This window comes from Lycorma delicatula, chromosome 9, assembly GCF_047948215.1.
Source record: "Lycorma delicatula isolate Av1 chromosome 9, ASM4794821v1, whole genome shotgun sequence".
Taxonomy (NCBI): Eukaryota; Metazoa; Arthropoda; class Insecta; order Hemiptera; family Fulgoridae; genus Lycorma; species Lycorma delicatula.
In genome coordinates, this window is record NC_134463.1 from 80,959,702 (window position 1) to 80,979,414 (window position 19,713).

Here is a 19,713-nt window from a genome sequence, read left to right on the forward strand (position 1 = left end):
TTATCTGCTCTTGCAAAATAAGTTCTATCTTCACTATCTGCCAATATAAAGTCATTCAACAGTTCCACCTCTTTTTCACCAACTGGTGATCTAGTTCTCTAAAATTTATAATAATATTCATTAAACCCTACATAATGTAAAACTGAAATATTGCCATTTCTTTACCATTACTTTATTTCAAAATGTTTTCTACTATAAGAAAAAGTTGCAAAACACCAATAGTGTTCAAGAAGTTCACTTCCTAAGGTTCTCTAGTTTCTTAAAAAAAAAAAAAAAAAAGTATATATATATATATATATATATATTTACAGGGTCTGTAAGTAAAGTAATGAGACCAGTTTTTTTTTGGCAGCCAAAGTGGCAACACTATAAAACTACTAGTAAACATATGGTTATATGAACAGCTGATTTATAATAGGTATTAATATTTTAATCTATTGTTGCCACATGAGATATAAACAAACTTTTCGTGAAACAAAAGTTGAAGTTTTTGTTTGCGTTACAAAAATGAGTGATACTAATTATAAGCAACATTGTGCATCAAGTTTTGTATTAAAACTTGATGCAACTCAGCAAGAATGCTATTAAAACTTTTTCAAGACTGAAAAGGGCGTATGAAAATGACGCTCTGTTATCAACCCAAGTTTTTAGGTGGTTTTAAGCATTTTCAGATGGCCAGGAATCAGTTGCAGACAATCCATGCTCTGGAAAACTGTTAGCGTCAAAAAGTGATGACAATGTTGAGCAAATGACTTGATAAGGTACGACTGGCAATTAACTGTCAGAATCATTGCAGAATAATTGGATTTGAATCATACCAAAGTCCATCAAATTTTGATAATTGAATTGGACATGAAAAAAGTTTGTGCAAACTTTGTCCCAAAAACCTCACTATTGAACAGAAAAACAACAGGGTGGAAGTGTGCCGTGATCCTCTAGGACGAATTGAAACTGATCCTGATTTTCTAAAAAATGTTATTACTGGTGATGAATCTTGGATATTTGAGTATGACCCAGAAACAAAATGTCAGAGCAAGGAGTGACACACTTCAAACTCACCACATCCCAAAAAAGTAAAAATGAGCAAATCAAAACTATGCTAATTTGTTTCTCTGATGGTAACGGCATTGTCCATAAGTAGTTTTTGCCTAAAGGACAGACTGTAAATCAATATTTTTACCAAGAAATTCTTGTAAGACTGCAGAAAAGTGTTGCTTGCATATGACCAGCCATCAAAGACAACTGGGTGCTTCATCATGACAATGCACCTTGTCACACTGCACTCTCAATTAATGAGTTTTTGGCAAGGAAAAACATGGCAAAGAACACAATTTTGAAACAGTAGAAAACATAAAAAAAAAATGCAACCAACCATCTCAAGGATATTCCGGTTTCTGACTTCTAACACTGCTATGAAGAGTGGGAAAACCGTTTGAAGCATTGTGTGGCTTCCCAAGGGAACTATTTCGAAGGTGATGGAGTCCATGTATAATTTGGTTTGTAAATAAAAACTTTTTCTGAACCAGGTCATTACTTTATTTAACTTCATATGTTGAATTTTTTTTTGGAAATGAATTCTCCCTTTGATAACAATTAAAAAACAGAAGTAAAAATTAAGTTCATTCTTCCTTGCCCCTAATCTGTTTCTAGCTTTGTTTAGTTAAAAACTGATACAATAAGATATTTCATTCAATCTTTGTCAATGTTCTGATATGAAGATTTGAACCCTGTTGCCCACCCAAGTTATTTATATCTACATCAGAGGGTTAATGCTAAGATCTGGGCACACTTTGATCCCTTAGAACCCTTCAATTATACACATCTTTGTAATTAGCATAAAATTATCATTTTAAAAACTAATTACTATTGAAATATAAACAAATATAAAATTACACTGTTTAGAGAAATTCTTCTAAATATATTCTTTTCTGTTTTAATGTCTGGAAAAAAATGATGCAAACAAGCATGCTTGTAGCTGTTTTGTACTATCTCTATTTATTAACATTCTCCTCATCACTAACAATACTACCAGTTTTAATAAAGCTTGCATGAGATGCTAATGTGGATAGTACCATGACTGAAATTCATTCTATCTCTTAACATGAAATAATTATCAAGGTGCATTCTGCTGTCTAATAAACAAATGATCCCTTCTGTGCATAATGAAAGGTAATAAAAATTAAATTTTGTTACAAATTTTTTGCAAACAATATCTATGATTCCTAACAGTGGATGATGTTAGTACATGACCATCACCTGTGTGAAACTAAATCCTCTACAACTAAATATATATACAAAATTATTATTATTACATAAAAATAATATGAAATTATTCTTATTAAACAGTCTTAGTATGTTTAAGTTTTTCAATTCACTGGCTGCATGGTCATTTATTTGATGAATTCTGTAATACAATGGATGCTGATGAACAGTATGACAACTTGTTAACATTTCAAAATTAATGAAATGTAATTGCAAAGTAATGGAACTAGTTCTTCAAATACCTTTCAGAAGATTATTAGAAATTCTACTGAAAGAATCTATTTGTCTCACACAAGAAGTAAAAGATTTAGGATTGCATAATTGGTGTTTGACCTGGATAATACAAAAAATATTACTGTTGCTGTGGATATTAGAAAAATTCTTTCATTTTATTAGCTTATCAAACAGCTAATCAGTTTCAGTTTTCCAGTCATTGTTATAGAAATATTTTTGCAGATTGAATTTTCAGAAAAACCACAACACATTTGTTATTACAACATTTATCTGAACATCACACAATAAAAAACTGCAGCTTTAGTCCATGTATTATATTAAATAATAAGACCACATTTTTTAGATGATAACTGTGCTGAAAAACTCAAAACAATATTTACATTACTGAATATTAACAAAACACACACTGACAAACATACTAACTAGGAAAAACAGATTTAACTGTTAACTGAAGTAATTGCTTAAATACTAAATAATCTGTACATTTAGCCACAGATACTAGGAAAACATACAGGTATTACCGACCACAAAATTAAATTTTACTAATCGATTCTCTCATACAAGCAGGACAAACCTACTAAGGCATTAACCACAATATTAAAGTATTGTAAATTGTACTTTAACTAACATCATCTCAACAAATTTGAACAATATGAAATTTACATACAAAATTTAACAAAAAGTATGTATTAAACCAATAAACACCACAAAGATTGAATTTATTATTCAACTACTTATTTAAGGTATATTCTAACATTCTTAAAATGAACACCATTAACTACAGCAGTATCAGTATCTAAACTGGAGAAGGCATTTTAAATTACCTTTGAAAGGTCCTTTAAATGAAAATTTTCCTTTCATTTGAAACCAAGTTATTTAAAATTTTTAACAGAATAAAATCATCTGTTGTCATGCCGTGTAATGCCTTTAAAACTGTAAGAACTCTAAATTTATTTTTCTAATGTTTGGCTTTTTGTTCTGCATAAAGAAAAGTATTTCATTTAATTTACTTAGGTATATTTTCTTTTTCTGCTGACTGAAATATTTCTGCTTTTGTTATTTATATTTTCATCTTAACTGATAAATAATCTGTAAAAAGAATTTAAATTTGAAAAGCTTTGTTTTACCTCAATAAAGATGAATTATGTGTATTTATAAAATCCACCGATTCTCCTGTCGTGCATTTACAGTCAAAATGTTTTCTTGCTGTACTGTATACAGCAAATCATGATAAATATATATTTAAGATTTGAACATGGCTTTTTTTCAATACTTCAGCAAACTTTAAAAACATCATTGTCAATGAACTGAAGTCTCCATTTGTGAAATCATATTTTCTTCTAGTGTATTTTATTTTTTATTTCCTTTTTAAAATTCACACATTTTTCCTTCACATTATTGTTGTTAATCCTGCTTCTTCCTTTTTTTGTTTAATTGTTTAAATAGTTGTTTAAATTGTTTAAATAGTAATTTCTTAGTTTCTCCATAAGAGTAGTTTCTCGTAAGGATGTTCTTATTTACCTACCCAATTCTTATGCCTTCATTTTACTTTATTCAACTACGAGTTCTTTTAAATTCTTAATATAACCAACAGAGCTCACAGCATTACCAGAATAGAAGAACTATTTATCTAGAAAAAAGGAAAATTGTCGAGAGCGCGAAGAAGACCTACCCCACCATTTAAGTAACATGTATCATTTTTCAAGTTATCTTAAAAGTTGCTTTAAAATGCATTAATCTTATAGAAAATTGTGCCTAATATACTTAGTTTTTTACTAGTAAAATTTTGAAATATATGTGGTTTAATGTTAAGTATTTATATTTTTACAGTAAATCGAACCATAAAAAAGTTCTTAAGAAAGTTACCAAAATACAAATTTTGTCAAAAAGGCCAGATGAAATTTATTTTCACCTTAATTGCTATGAATTAGTCATAAGGAAATGATGAAATTTCCTATATACACTCCAGATACTGAAAAAATTGTATTAACAGAATTAATAAAAGTAAACTTTTGTTTATGTGTTTAAAGTAACAGCAGCGTTTCTTTCTCAATATTCTGATTAACATACAGGGCTAATCAAAAGGTTAGCAAGAACTTTTACCAAAATAATAATATGCACATGCTATGTATGAAATGTAGTAAAAATATTGATCAATAATGTAATTTTTTTTCAAATTTACTTGAAGTTCCAAAACTACTTACTTCCAAAGGAAATAAAAAAAATATTATACCCAATTTAAATTGGATAAAAAATCTTTAAAGTATATGAAAGTAAGCAGTGAGATTGAAAAAATCTACACAGCAGAAGTTTTATATGAATTAGATTAAATTCAATACAAATATATATCAGACTGGATTGATTATTGCTTTTTTATAAAATTGTTTTCTTTTTAATACAAATCAGCCCAATTGGCTGGTTAGTTAGTGTAGTTGTTATCACACTAATTATCTAGCCTTTGGTTTGATTCCAGAGGGACTGAAATTTTTCACTTATTAAAATTTTTAACTTATTTTCCTTGTTAAAATGTATATGAAGCTTGTCTGAGGACACAACAATAAAAATTAAAAACAATATACACAAAAAAATTAATTTATCAATAATCACAAGTTCTTACACACACACACACACACACACACACACACACACACACACGCACACGCGCGCGCGCACGCACACACACACACACACACACACGCACGCACACACACACACACACACACACACACACACACACACACACACACACACACACACACACACACACACACACACACACACACACCTAGCCAGCACTGATGACGTAAACTGTACCAAGAGTAATGGGTAGAGAGACACTGATTCTGTACTACTCAAAAGCAAAAATTAATAATCATGAATGGTTACTGGGCAAAACCGACATTTACCTATCAGGCACATACAAAAATTACTACTCACATGTAAGCATGCCGGTCACATAATTTATATTCATAAAAATTGTACTAAATTATAAAACTGTTACTGTTCAAGTGAAAAATGAATACAAACCTGTTGCAGCTACTGCCTTATCAAATGAGGCACCAGAAGATGTAAAATCCAAACCTGAAATAAAAGAAAAAGTTTTTAAGAAATGATGAATTAATATACTACACATTAAAAATGTGATATCAAAATAAAATTATTACAACACATTATTAAATAAATTATTATTTAAATATTTTAAAAAAAAATTTATAAATTTATATTAAATCAGAAGTGAACTATTGCTAATAACTTTTTATTTTTTGTCTTTCACGAGCAGACAACATGGATCATTAATCTACACTAGTTTAACTAAAATAATTATTTTATTTTGTGAAAACAATGTAATGTATGGGTAGAAAATCATAAGAAAAAGTGCTGTATATATCTGAATGAATTGGCAGGAAAAAAAACATGATATTGTAAATGAGTTCCATCAAAACAAAATGAGTGTAAAATAGATATACACGTACATCTACATATATTTAAACTATAAAATAATTAAATAAAAAAATAAAAACCAACTTCAAAAAATAGTAGTACTAAAAGGTTACAAATAATTATATTTTTATTTATTAACTACAGTAAAAGTATTTACAACAAATACCTGTTTTTGAAGTTGGTGCCAGCCAACACAAATTAAACATAAAGTTACGTAAAGTTAGTACCTCAATTGACCACTAGGCGGCTAAACAGGATTTCCACATGTAAAATAGAATCCCAGGAGCATTTAAGAGAAAGTGTCTTACGAAGATACCTCATCTTTAATTCCCTACGTCATACATACTTGGTGATAATATATGTACCTAAGCATCTATTAAGTACTTTATATCATATTTTGTATGTCGCATTTTATTATTGTGTTATATTTTTGTAGATCTCATTTTATTGTAATAAAATTTCTATTACCAATTTTGGATTGTTTGAATTAGGATTTGTATTATATAGATCATAGGTTTTTTGTTGTTTAACTAGTGTCGGCTAGCACCAACTTCAAAAATAGTTATTTGTGGTAAATACTTTTACTTTAGTTCATAAAAAAAAATCTAATTATTAGTAACTTTTTAGTACTATTATTTTTTGAAGTCAGTTTTATTTTTTTAAACTATTTTATTTTACAATTTTGGTATCCAGTAACTATACACTTTTTTGATTAAAAAATATATACTCTTTTGATTAAAAAAAAATTTGAAGTCAGTTCACTAACATCAGAGATATTGTGTAACATACATTAAAAAAAAAAAAATACAGTAGAATTGATAACTTCGTCCTTTTTTGAGGTTTGTTAAAAAGTATAGTAATGTAAGTGAAATTCATAGCTCCCTGAGCAAATTGATAAAATGATAATGCAAAATATTTTTAAGTTTTGTCAATGTCAGACACCTTTATAAAATTTAATTTTTTTGAGTTGAAGAATGATGATAACATCATATTCATTGATGAATGATGAATGATGATAACATCATAGCTCATTCTGAATCATCGCATGAATTTTCATCACAATGTTAAATAACATACATAATCAAGGAAAATGTGACTATCTAGTATCTAGAGGGCATGTTGAAGCATTTTTTATGGTATGAAGTAAGCACATATAATTTGATATGCTTTAAGAGTAACCGACAAAGAGCAACTTCTTTACAACTATTAAATACTGATGACTTCAAAGATAAATCTTTTATTTATGCTGTTGATTTTTAACAAAGCCTATCCAATTTCCTGACAAATTGTCTTCAACTAAGATTTTCTAAATCATTTATTTATAATAAGAATAAATTATATATGAAAATAGACTAATGCAAGGTTTTTTAGCTGCCCCATATCTCATTCATCACCTGGAATTTCTAACTGCTTGTTAAATTCATATATTTTAACCTAAAGCAGAGAAGATTTACACCTTTATCAGTGGCCTTAAATGTAACTTCATTTCATCCTTTTCTTTCATCAGAATATAGTCTGATCATCCCCTCTGATATATGGTTTAATATCAATTCATCCTACAGTATTCTACTTAATTACCATCCAGCATAAGATAATTTTGAACAACTCAGTTTTCTACTCAGACATATTACCTTTTTTAATCAAATTCTAATTTTTAATAAAGAAACTCCAGAGCATTATAGTAGAAAATTAATAATTCCTAGAGCATAAAAAAAGAATTCATTCAAAAAGGAGAAAGTTATAAGAATAATAAAGGTTTATATACTGAATTCCTTAATGCAATTGATGATTCCACAACTGGAATAACTTGGAAGCATTTTAGAAATTGAAGGATGTAAAATAAGGTAAAATATTAACTTTAAAGCCACTTATAATGTATCAGTTCCTATGGATTGTCAAAATTAAGGACAATGGATATGTTTCACTGCATTTTGTTAGAATTTTTTAGTTCTAATTACTATAATAGTCTTGTCAACTAAACAAAAGCCAGCAATAATAAATGGCATAATTTTTCAGCTCAAGTTATATAAATCATCATTGGAAAATCTTTTTGGCGTTCAATCATTTTAAGCACTATTTTTATCTTTATGACAAAATAATTTATTTTTATTGAAAAGCATTAAACAAAATTAAGAATTCTTTTTTCCCCACGTTCTTATGAAAAGTATTTTTATTTTTTTTTAGTATTAATTTTATGATGGCTAAATAAATAAATACAAAGAAAAGTTTATTCTATGCTTGTGGAAAACTTAGAATGGTGGGACTATTTTTTTGTGTTATTGAAAAAAAACGTTCATTTTGGGGCTCCCATATCAAGGGGCAGCATTCAAAGAAAATAAATTTTTAAGAAAATAATCCCTAAGTTCTGATATGTTTAAAAAAAAATTTTTTTTAATTTTTTAATTGTTTAGAAATACAAAGATACAGCCGTAATTCTAAACAAATAAAGTTGTAATTTCCTAGGAAGGGGGTGAAAAGCATGACATTGTTAGCATGATATTATGCAAGTTGATTTTGTACTTGACAATTAGCTTAGATGCTTTTTAACTTCCATATTAATAAAAATGATGATCTATTATATAGTAGGTGGGTATCCATTAGTCAAACTTAAAAAAATAAATTTATTTATTTTCTTTATTTTTTTTTTTTATTTCTTGACTTCACATAACATTTTACATATATTCCGGATCTTTTATGACAGTCCAGAAGGTATGACTCGATCATTAAAACTTTACACCTACTGATCAATTAAAATAGGGAATATTGAATAAAATACATTTTTTTTTTAATATCAAGGTTTAAAGTTTTTATAATATTTATTTCTATTCTAACATAAATTGTATGTGTAAAAAAATTTCTATCAAGTGTTCAAAAAAACACTGTGACAGTGCTACTCAAATAAAAAGGGTATGTACCTAATGTATTCAGTTAGAGTTTGTGTAGAATTTGTAATTTGATCCAAGATAAATGCTTTCTGAAAATCTGTTTTGTTGAAGGATTTAGTTGCAGGAAAATACATGCTACTATTTGTCATTCAAATCATTTTTGTTATCTATTTAATGGATAATAAACTGCAATGAAGGTAAGAAACCTTGGTATTTTATAGAAACTTTGTAAAATTCTTCAAGAAACATTACATTTATGATTAAGTATTGGAAGATCCAATTTTCTTCTACTTCTATAAAAAGTTCAGTTTTCATATTATTTCTATTATAATTTATTTAAACTTCTGATTGTACTTTTGTAAATTCAATCATTTTATTTCGATTCTTTTTTATTTTGTGCAAATTTGGTTTCAACTGTTTATTAATAAACAGTTGTAAAAAGGAATAAAAATGTTTACAATGAACAGAAATACATTATTTTGGATAATTCCACCCACTTCTCTTTCATTCAACCACACATAAATTTTTAATATAATCTAGCTAAAGAAAAAAACACCGAAGTTGGAGCTGTTAGTTATTAATTTATAATAAGATAGATATTTTCGCATTTCACCGCATAATATTTTGATTTACTAGAAAGGCTATGAGTATGTTTCAATTCTATTTTCAATAAATTATGTAACTGTCTTAAAGGCCTTGAAGAAACAATATTACATTTCTGATTGAATAGCAGAAATTAGATCTGAATTTTTCTGTATTCATGTAACTTGTATCTAAATATATACCACATATTTTTTTAATTTTCTATTTTCCGAGTTTTTATTCTATTTTAACCAATTAATTTTATTTTATGAATCCTTATAAATTTTTAACTTACATGATGAAACTTTTTTTTATTTAAGATGATGATTTGATCAAGATTTTCCCAATGGTTTCCCTTGATTCTTCCAGGAAAATGATGGGGCAGTTCATTTTTGCTATCTGTATAATAACATCTGTTATTTCTGAGGTGAACTATTTAAAGAACTGTATACAATATTTTTTCTTTTTTTTAATATTATAATCTTTTAAAAATCAAATATCAAATTAAAGCTTGTTATTTTCTAAATTATTTTGTTAAAAATTCATCTTTTACCAAATACAAAACAGCACCGTTAAGTTTTTATAAAAATGCAACAAAAATATACAATTTTTATGGATTTTATTGTTAAGTGCTACTTCCAAGCTAGATATTTTGACAAAAAGAAAAAAGTATTTAACAAATGTGTTCAATGAAAAAATTGACACTTCAAAATGTACATTCTACAGGCCAAAGATAAAGAAAAAAGATTTCATATAAAACCAGGTTTTGTTTTTCAGTTATAACTACTAAATTTTCCTAATTTCTGCTAAAAATGTAAATTAATACCATACTTTGTAGGTTTTTAAGTTTAAAAAACTTGAAGAATTAGAGAAAAAAAATTGACCCTAAAGTAGTATCTCTATTATTATAAAACAATTACATTCTTGTAAATTAATTTGTTTGTTATCAAAAAGTCACTTTTTTATCTTAAAAAGCCTAATATTAAATTTATAAAGAATTCAATTTTTAGGAAACTGATGTAAATAAAGTTGATAAAAAATAAATAACAGTTTTACAACATCAATTTTTATTGAAAAGGAAACTATATATATATATATATATATATATATAATATATACACATTATTTTGGCCATCTATACCTATTAATAGAATTTACGCTTGGACTAGTTTGTATAATTTAAAACAATATAACATGGGTAACACAGTTATTTAAGCTAAACTCTATTCAAACAAAAGATCAATTAATTTTAACATAACATAAAATCAGTTAATTTATCTATCAGTTATACTAAACACTGTATTACTTTTAACATATATTTTAGGGATGCTTTTCCAGTTTTTAAATTAAAATGTGTATATATTTTATATGGTTTTGACTAAGGGGATTGATGATGGTATTAATCAAACATCAGTTTTAAACAAAGATTTGAAAATGAACATTTTAAAGCCCTCCATAACAACACTGAGTCAACATTTGCCAACAATCATAAAGAAACAATGGACAAATCCATTAAATACTTTGAAATTAGTCAACAACTTTGATAATCTATATTGCGTTTCTCAACTTGAGGGTCGTGACCTCCATGGAGGTTGCAGTGAAATGAAAGGGAGGTCGTGAAATTTTATGAGAAAAAAAATCATTTATTATAAACATTTTACTTTCATTTATAAGTAAACATGTAAAGAAAATAAATTAATAAGATGTTGCATTTGTTTTTTATTTAAAAGTTTCTTGATTTGTGGATCTATGTTAGAAACACACAAAAGCAAATTGTTTTCAAACGGTAAAAGACAATTCTTATATTAATTTTTAGCACAACCATAGAAGAAAAAAACCTTTTCACAGAAGTAAGACATAGCGAAAGGGATTAATATTTTTAATGATTCTGTGACTAAATTAACATATTCACTTCGACAAGCAAGCCCAAGACTTATCGAAATCCTCTTATTGAAATGTTGTAATGTTTTATCATCAGACATTTTGACGAGCTGGACATGAATCTCAAATTGTAACTTAGCAGATATAAACAACATTTTCACTAACTGGATTCAGTACCCATCTGTTCAAGAAATCATATTTATCTTCAGGAATATATTTTGCTAACTGAACTTTTACCTAATGCAAATGCATCTTCATGCTATCCAAACTGTAGTGAATCTGATTTATCTATGTAGTATCTTTTTTATCTAAATCTTTGTCAATATAATCTGAAGCAAGTGAAAACATCAAAATTTTTGTTTTGAAGGCGAATAATCCATCCATTAAGAAGGCTTCTTAATGAAGACATGAACGTCGTTTGTTATTAATACAATGTTTTTATCACATCCTTGTAAATTAATATAAGAGTTCAGATAAGAGCAAGATATCGGACTTCCTACCGTTCATAAAACTGTAAGAAAAGAACTGAAACTTTTCCTCTACAAAGTAATATGTGTTCAAGAATTGAAAACCTACATACAAAAAGATTAAATTGTCAATAGTTTAAACATTTTATTGACTAAAATTCCGTACGTCTCCTCGTCATTATGTTTTTTTACAAATGAAACTTGATTTCATCTGGGAGGAAATATTAATACACAAAATACACGACTATGGTCGACGACTAACCTCCATGAATTACATGAACAATTTTTACACGAAGTAAAAAATTGTAATCTTGGTCGACGCGAGTATAAGTCGCACTATAGGTCCAATCCTTTTTGAAAATACAGTTATTAGTGATCGATATTGTACTGTTTTAACAAACTTCATTGGTTAGTCAACAGAAGTGGAAATCAGTCATAGTCTGTCCCAACAAGATGCGCCACAGAGCACACAGCTTACAGGTCAATGAACTTTTCACGAAATGTCTGGTGATTGAAACATTTCGAGAGGTTTGTGGCCTCCACGATCGCCCGATCTGACTCTCTGATAAATTTCTTTGGGGAGCAGCGAAACATGCAGTGCATCGCAACAGACCACGCACGTTTGATGAACTAAAAACCGCAGTAAAATCATACGTACGAGACATTCCAGTACATCAACTGTTAAAGTTTTGAAAACAAATTGAAACGTTTGCAATGTTGTATTGTTATTGGAGGAGGTTATCTTCAAACACTTTTTATAAACTATTCTAGTTTTTGTAATATCCGTTTTTTTATAAAATAATGAAATAAAAATACAAAGTAATAATTAGGAAAGTTTCTTCATTACACTTCCATATTCCATTGCACAGCACCTTTCCGAATGCGCTGTACAATATGATACACGATTTTAAAATACAGGCGTGTAATATTTATGAAAATGGGGAATTTCCATCAGACTTCAAAAAAAGTGTTATAGTTATGATACCAAAGAAAGCAGGGGCAGATAAATGTGAAGAATACAGAACAATTAGTTTAACTAGTCATGCTTCAAAAATCTTAACTAGAATTTTATACAGAATAATTGAGAGGAGAGTGGAAGAAGTGTTAGGAGAAGACCAATTTGGTTTCAGGAAAAGTATAGGGACAAGGGAAGCAATTTTAGGCCTCAGATTAATAGTAGAAGGAAGATTAAAGAAAAACAAACCAACATACTTGGCGTTTATAGACCTAGAAAAGGCATTCGATAACGCAGACTGGAATAAAATGTTCAGCATTTTAAAAAAATTAGGGTTCAAATACAGAGATAGAAGAACAATTGCTAACAAGTACAGGAACCAAACAGCAACAATAATAATTGAAGAACATAAGAAAGAAGCCCTAATAAGAAAGGGAGTCCGACAAGGATGTTCCCTATCTCCGTTACTTTTTAATCTTTACATGGAACTAGCAGTTAATGATGTTAAAGAACAATTTAGATTCGGAGTAACAGTACAAGGTGAAAAGATAAAGATGCTACGATTTGCTGATGATATAGTAATTCTAGCCGAGAGTAAAAAGGATTTAGAAGAAACAATGAACGGCATAGACGAAGTCCTACGCAAGAACTATCGCATGAAAATAAGAACAAAACAAAAGTAATGAAATGTAGTAGAAATAACAAAGATGGACCGCTGAATGTGAAAATAGGAGGAGAAAAGATTATGGAGGTAGAAGAATTTTGTTATTTGGGAAGTAAAATTACTAAAGATGGACGAAGCAGGAGCGATATAAAATGCCGAATAGCACAAGCTAAACGAGCCTTCAGTAAGAAATATAATTTGTTTACATCAAAAATTAATTTAAATGTCAGGAAAAGATTTTTGAAAGTGTATGTTTGGAGTGTCGCTTTATATGGAAGTGAAACTTGGACAATCGGAATATCTGAGAAGAAAAGATTAGAAGCTTTTGAAATGTGGTGCTATAGGAGAATGTTAAAAATCAGATGGGTGGATAAAGTGACAAATGAAGAGGTATTGCGGCAAATAGATGAAGAAAGAAGCATTTGGAAAAATATAGTTAAAAGAAGAGACAGACTTAAAGGCCACATACTAAGGCATCCTGGAATAGTCGCTTTAATATTGGAAGGACAGGTAGAAGGGAAAAATTGGGTAGGCAGGCCACGTTTGGAGTATGTAAAACAAATTGTTGGGGATGTAGGATGTAGAGGGTATACTGAAATGAAACGACTAGCACTAGTGAGGGAATCTTGGAGAGCTGCATCAAACCAGTCAAATGACTGAAGACAAAAAAAAAAGATTTTAAAATAATTTTTTTTTGCAAAATCTTAACTCGATGTTTTCTTTTATTTTTTTTAAATGACTACAAGTTTTAAGATACGGGTAGCTGGATTAATAATATTGCTAACATGAAATAAAAACATTATATAAAACAGGAAATGTGCTGCACCAAGTCATAACAGAAAAAAAAAAAATAGTCTGCAAAAAATCATAGTTTAGCACGTATTACACGTTACAAAAGTACAACTACACTGTTTTAAAATAATGAAGTAAATCAGTAAGAAAAAATTACATCATTATTTCGAATGTTTACATTATTTTATCATTAACTTAAAATTACGCACTCTGTTAACGATTTAAATACTTCTGAGAATTTTTATAAGAGTTATTCCAAGAAATGTTGATTGTGATTGTATAAAAAGATATAACATTAAGAATATTTACAAGCAAATTTAATTTGAAATAATGAAACAAGCAATTTTGATAATAACCACGCTTTTCGGTTTAATCTCAATGTAAAAATATATTTAGTTTAGAATTGAATATTTCATTAAGTAAAAGATCTCCATTTCTTCATTAATGGGGCAAGCGAACTATAAAATAAAAATGATAAGGTTTATAATGATAAAGCCTTCCTGACAGTCTTATGTACAATTATTCGCTTGAAAGCTTGGCTTAACTAATCAACGCTACTACCAGCTGACAAAATGGTGATACTAAAAAGTTTTGCTAGGTCAAATGTTTTGTATAATCACAGAAGTTTCCACATATTTCCTTTTTATCGAGTTCGTTTTGAAACGAATAATCGAAGACAGTTATGTTTTATTTTCGATTATTTTTCGCTAATTACACAATTTCATTTCATTACCAAATTTACTTTCAGGAAAGTTAAGAATGATTTTTTTAATTTCGTTCTTTTGGAATTTAGCCATTTTAAAGAAGAAACGAAAAAATAATTAATGCGGCAATCGTGAATAAAAGTAAAAAGCTACAGAACAAAAGGAAAACACATCCAAAAAGTAAAAGCAAACAAAAGTAAAAAGTTTTTCTAAGGAATATGAAAAAAGGATTTTTTAGCGTTTAGCGTACGAAAAATACCATGTCTGACCGGGAGGAATTTCGGATGAAATGCCGAGAAGCTACCACTCCGCTACTGAGAACGCCTTGGTGGTCCAATCAACAAACAAAATAAAATAAATCATATCAAAACAAATTTCGTCAAATAACGAAATGTACAAATTAAAAGTTCTTCTGGTTAGGCAGTGTTCTAGATTGCTCAAAGGGGATTCACTTACTTATAAGATGTACTTTTAAAAACACTATTCAAAAACACACGGTCAAAATTTACCATCCACTCATAGACACCTACATACATCAAAATTGACAACAATTTTGATAATTCAAAAATTAAAAAAAATTTACAAGAAAGTAACACATTTGAACATTAAGAAATAGGTATAAACATACTAACAAGGGTATATACTAAATTGACAGACAATTCAAAATCAACAAACTTTTCGACCACATTAATATATAATCACCAAAATTAAACAAAAAAACAACCTGCAATAACGGTTCAGGACAATAAGGGAACAACGACACCAGTTGCTGAAGATGACCGCAAAAGCGACTGAAAACCTTTTATTATAAAATTTGGCTCGAATATTTTTTTAAAAATAAAAATATGTAATCATTAAACAGAGTGACTGAGAATACAATGAAGTTATCTTCCAGCAAATTTTTATTCTAATCATCGTAGATATTTATGGAGCAGATTTGTTTGGATTCAAAATTTCGAAAAATATTTCATACAAAAGTTATTAAAATTTAATTATGTTCACTTTAATTTCAGCCGCTTCAAGCGGTTTGATTTTTAAAAATTAAAAAATTTTAGCAAACTTCCTCTCCACTGTGTGAGTAAAAAAAAAAAAAACTTGGTCTAGCTGGATCAGATAAACTTTGACATTTTTGTACCCTGAACTCTTGACCTTGATTTATTTATCCTAATATTATTATAGAATAAGACAAAAAAAAATAATTCAATTTCGAACGTGTAGAATGTAATTTGAAAGTTAAAAAAATATATCGTACGAAATTTTTTATTTAATTTCATAGTTTTCTTAAAAACGGTTGAGCGTGAAAATTACATAAAACTTTTTCTCCTAAAAAGTCGGAGTTCCTTCCAGATGTCAAAATTTCTTGTTTTCCCCATAAATTCCTATAAAAATTCTGTACATTTATGTGTTTCGCGTAGCTATATTAGTACAAATCAAAAAATACCTGTTGTATTTTTCAAATTACGAGAAATCAAAGTTGGACTTGTAGGTAGGGGACGGTAGTCCAAAAACTTTATGTTATCACCGTTTGGAGTATTATTTAAAAATCTTCAACGCCGAACAGATTTTCGTTATACTTGTCAAAAAATTATTTTTTTTTCAAACAAAAAATAAAAAGCAGAAGCTTCCTCTAAAAATAAAAATTTGGTAATTTTTATTTGACTGCCCAAAAAGGAATGTACTATATTTAGGATGTATGTACGGTATGAAAACATACAGCCTAAATACATCGGCTGAACCAATTTAGATATATGACCCTCCGTGTGAGCTGGATTTGAACTCAATGATTCGAATCAATCCAATGAATAATATCACAAAAATAATAGAATTAAATTTACTTTAAATAAAATAATATTAAATAAATTTAAAAAAATTCTATTTTATAATAATGGGCTTCTCGTGGGAAGCTAGAGTGGTGAGTTGATGCGACCACCTCGTGCAAGGCGGGACCAATCATCCATCAACTGGTAATAAACGGGTTCCCATTAGGACGCTGTTTTGCAAGTGCAATTGGGTGCTCTTATAATATCTTCCCAAATAATCTTCCGATTTTCAAAATTTAGACGGGGTACTGTATTTGCTAGTATAATACAAAATCATGATGGAACTAAATCAGAACAAAAATTAACTAATATATTCAGAAACGGACCTTATTTACACGACTGCCCAAAAAGTAGTGTAATGTATTTAGGGTGTATGTATGTTTGCTGTTCAACGGCTGAACAGATTTAGATGTATGGCCCCACGTTGGAATCCTTACGTTACCGGGAGTGTCATAGGCTATATAAAAATGTGTGAATATACGAAGGTTATTTTTTTTTCAAGGTCCGATCGGTCACGAAATTAAAACCATAGTGAAAATAAAAATTTTTTTATTTGTTACAAGTACTTACATAGTTACGCTATTTCTCTACATAGTCGCCACTCCGATTTAGACATTTGTCGTAGCGTGGTACCAACTTTCCAATACCCTTGTCATAGAACGGAGCCGCCTGTGTTTTCAGCCATGTTTCTACGCTGGTCTCCAGCTTGATGTCTGTGCTGAAATGTTGTCCTCCTAGCCAGCGTTTCATGTGAGCAAAGAGGTGAAAATCGGATGGAGCCAAGTCCGGGCTGTATGGTGGGTGATCAAACACTTCCCGACGAAAACGCTGCAGGAGCTTCTTTGTTACAGCTGCAGTGTGCGGCCGAGCATTGTCATGAAGAAAGACAATGCCTGATGAAAGCATTCCTCTCCGCTTATTCTGAATTGCCCTTCGTAGACGTTGAAGAGTCACGCAGTATGAGGCTGCTGCAGTGATAGTCGTGCCAGGTTCCATGAATTCTACCAAGAGAACTCCATTCCGGTCCCAGAACACAGTAGCCATACACTTTCTGTTGGAGAAGGTTCGCTTGAACGTGTTTGGTTTACTGGGAGAATGAGAATGTATCCACTGTTTGGATTGTTCTTTTGTTTCTTCAGTTTCGAAATGGACCCGTGTCTCGACCCCTGTGACAATTTTGTTCAAAATATCTTCTCCTTCATTGCGGTAGCGCTGGAGAAACGTTAGGGAGGCGTCCATTCTTATTGTTTTGTGATTGTCGGACAGCATCTTGGGAACCCATCTCGCACACAGTTTGCGGTACGGAAATCTCTCACTCACAATGGTGTAGAAAGCTGACCTTGAAATTTCAGGAAACGAATCCCTCAATACAGAAATTGTGAACCGACGATTTTCTCGAATGCCTCATCTACTCGCTCAACGAGATCATCGGTTGACACTCGCTTGCTTCCGTGACCGCCTGCATTATGAACATCTGTTCGTCCTGCTTTAAAGTTCCTGCACCATTGTCGCACTTAGCTGTCACTCATTGAAGTTTCACCGTACACATTACTTATTCGTCGATGAATTTCAGCCGCATTACACCCCTCAGCCTGAAGAAATCGAATTACCGCACGCACTTCACAATTGGCGGGTGATGCTATTGTTGTAGACATGTTTACGTGCTAGCTGCGTGTTCAGAAATAAACGAAGTGACGCGGCGTGATTGAAGGCCCATACTAGAGACGCTGCGCAACACATTTGCGAAAAGATTCATCCGATTTTTGCGAAGGCTTTTATTTTGCGACTGATCAAACCTTGAAAAAAAATAACCCTCGAATATATACATTTATATGTTTAAATAAATTTAAAAAATCGAAAAAAAATTATACTACGAACAAATACTATATAAAAAATTGTACCCGCACGCTCTTTAATTATACTATACTAAGAGCAATGCTTTTTTAGAAGTCGATTTTTGTTTAATATTTATCTATTGTCGTTATGTCAAAACGACAAAAATGTCAAATCTTTTCTAACAAAAAATAAAAACCAAAGCTTCCTCTAAAAATTAAAATTTGTTAATTTTAATATTATGGTTTTAAATTCTGTTCTCTTATATTTTTTTGTTATGCGATAAAATCCTGAACAAGGAAATACATTCTTTAAAAATTCCACCGACATGGTTGAGTCTCCTTAAAAATTTCCTAAAAACAACACAACGTTTTGTATTTTTTTTTTTTTTTTTGTTATATCTATTGAGTGTTTTTAGCATATTTTAATTTTATTTTCTAAATATATCTTGTTTATTTTTCTAAAATTAACCTGGATCTTTTTCTCATCAACTTATTACTGAACGATCTATCAACAACACCTTTAATTAAAACCCTTCTCTTAACAAGAGGGGAAATGTTAAAATCACTTTTAACACGAGATGTTAATGTAATACTAAGCCATCATCAAAACACAAACACTAAATTATAAATCCAATCCAGTGAGATTCAAGGCAACACTTATCAAAGACAAGCTGTTTGATGTTTGTTTTAAGTGATATATATATATTTCACTTTAACGATCAAAAAGATTACTAATCCAGAACACTGATTAAATATTTCATTTAGCCCTATCGATAATATAATCTAATTTAAAAAAAAAAAAACAATAATGATAATACTAATGTCAATATTTACAGCTTATTTTTTTAATGGTTTATAACTGGCATAGAATAGCCTATTATTTTAAAAGTTGTTGTACGCTATTTTTAGCCATTTTTATTGATTTTAGATAATAAAATATTACGAGTTAATAAAAAAAATTAAATAAAATTTATATGTTAATAAAAATAAAACAATAAATAAACAAAAAAAAGCCTTGTTGTGTACTGCGGTGAATTACATTTCGTAAAATTTCATGATATTCCCTTAAAATCTAGAACGTAACAGTGAGTAAATATTCTGAAAATTAAACGGTGCAAAGTAACGTAAAATTCTAACTGTCGAAAAGATACACAGCTTTCTAGATCACCGAAGTTAAATAATGTTGGGTGA

At 29.4% G+C, this 19,713-nt stretch overlaps 1 protein-coding gene across 3 annotated transcripts in view; it reads right to left on the minus strand.

Annotated features, from left to right (window-relative positions):
- The window catches only part of LOC142330627 (synaptic vesicle glycoprotein 2C-like), a 167,276-nt gene that overhangs the window by 48,629 nt on the left and 98,934 nt on the right, over positions 1–19,713 (minus strand). For all 3 annotated transcript variants that reach the window (XM_075376054.1, XM_075376055.1, XM_075376056.1), the window contains exon 2: positions 5,524–5,577. In XM_075376054.1, the coding sequence (XP_075232169.1) occupies positions 5,524–5,577 (54 nt within the window). The remainder of the gene's footprint in view (positions 1–5,523; positions 5,578–19,713) is intronic.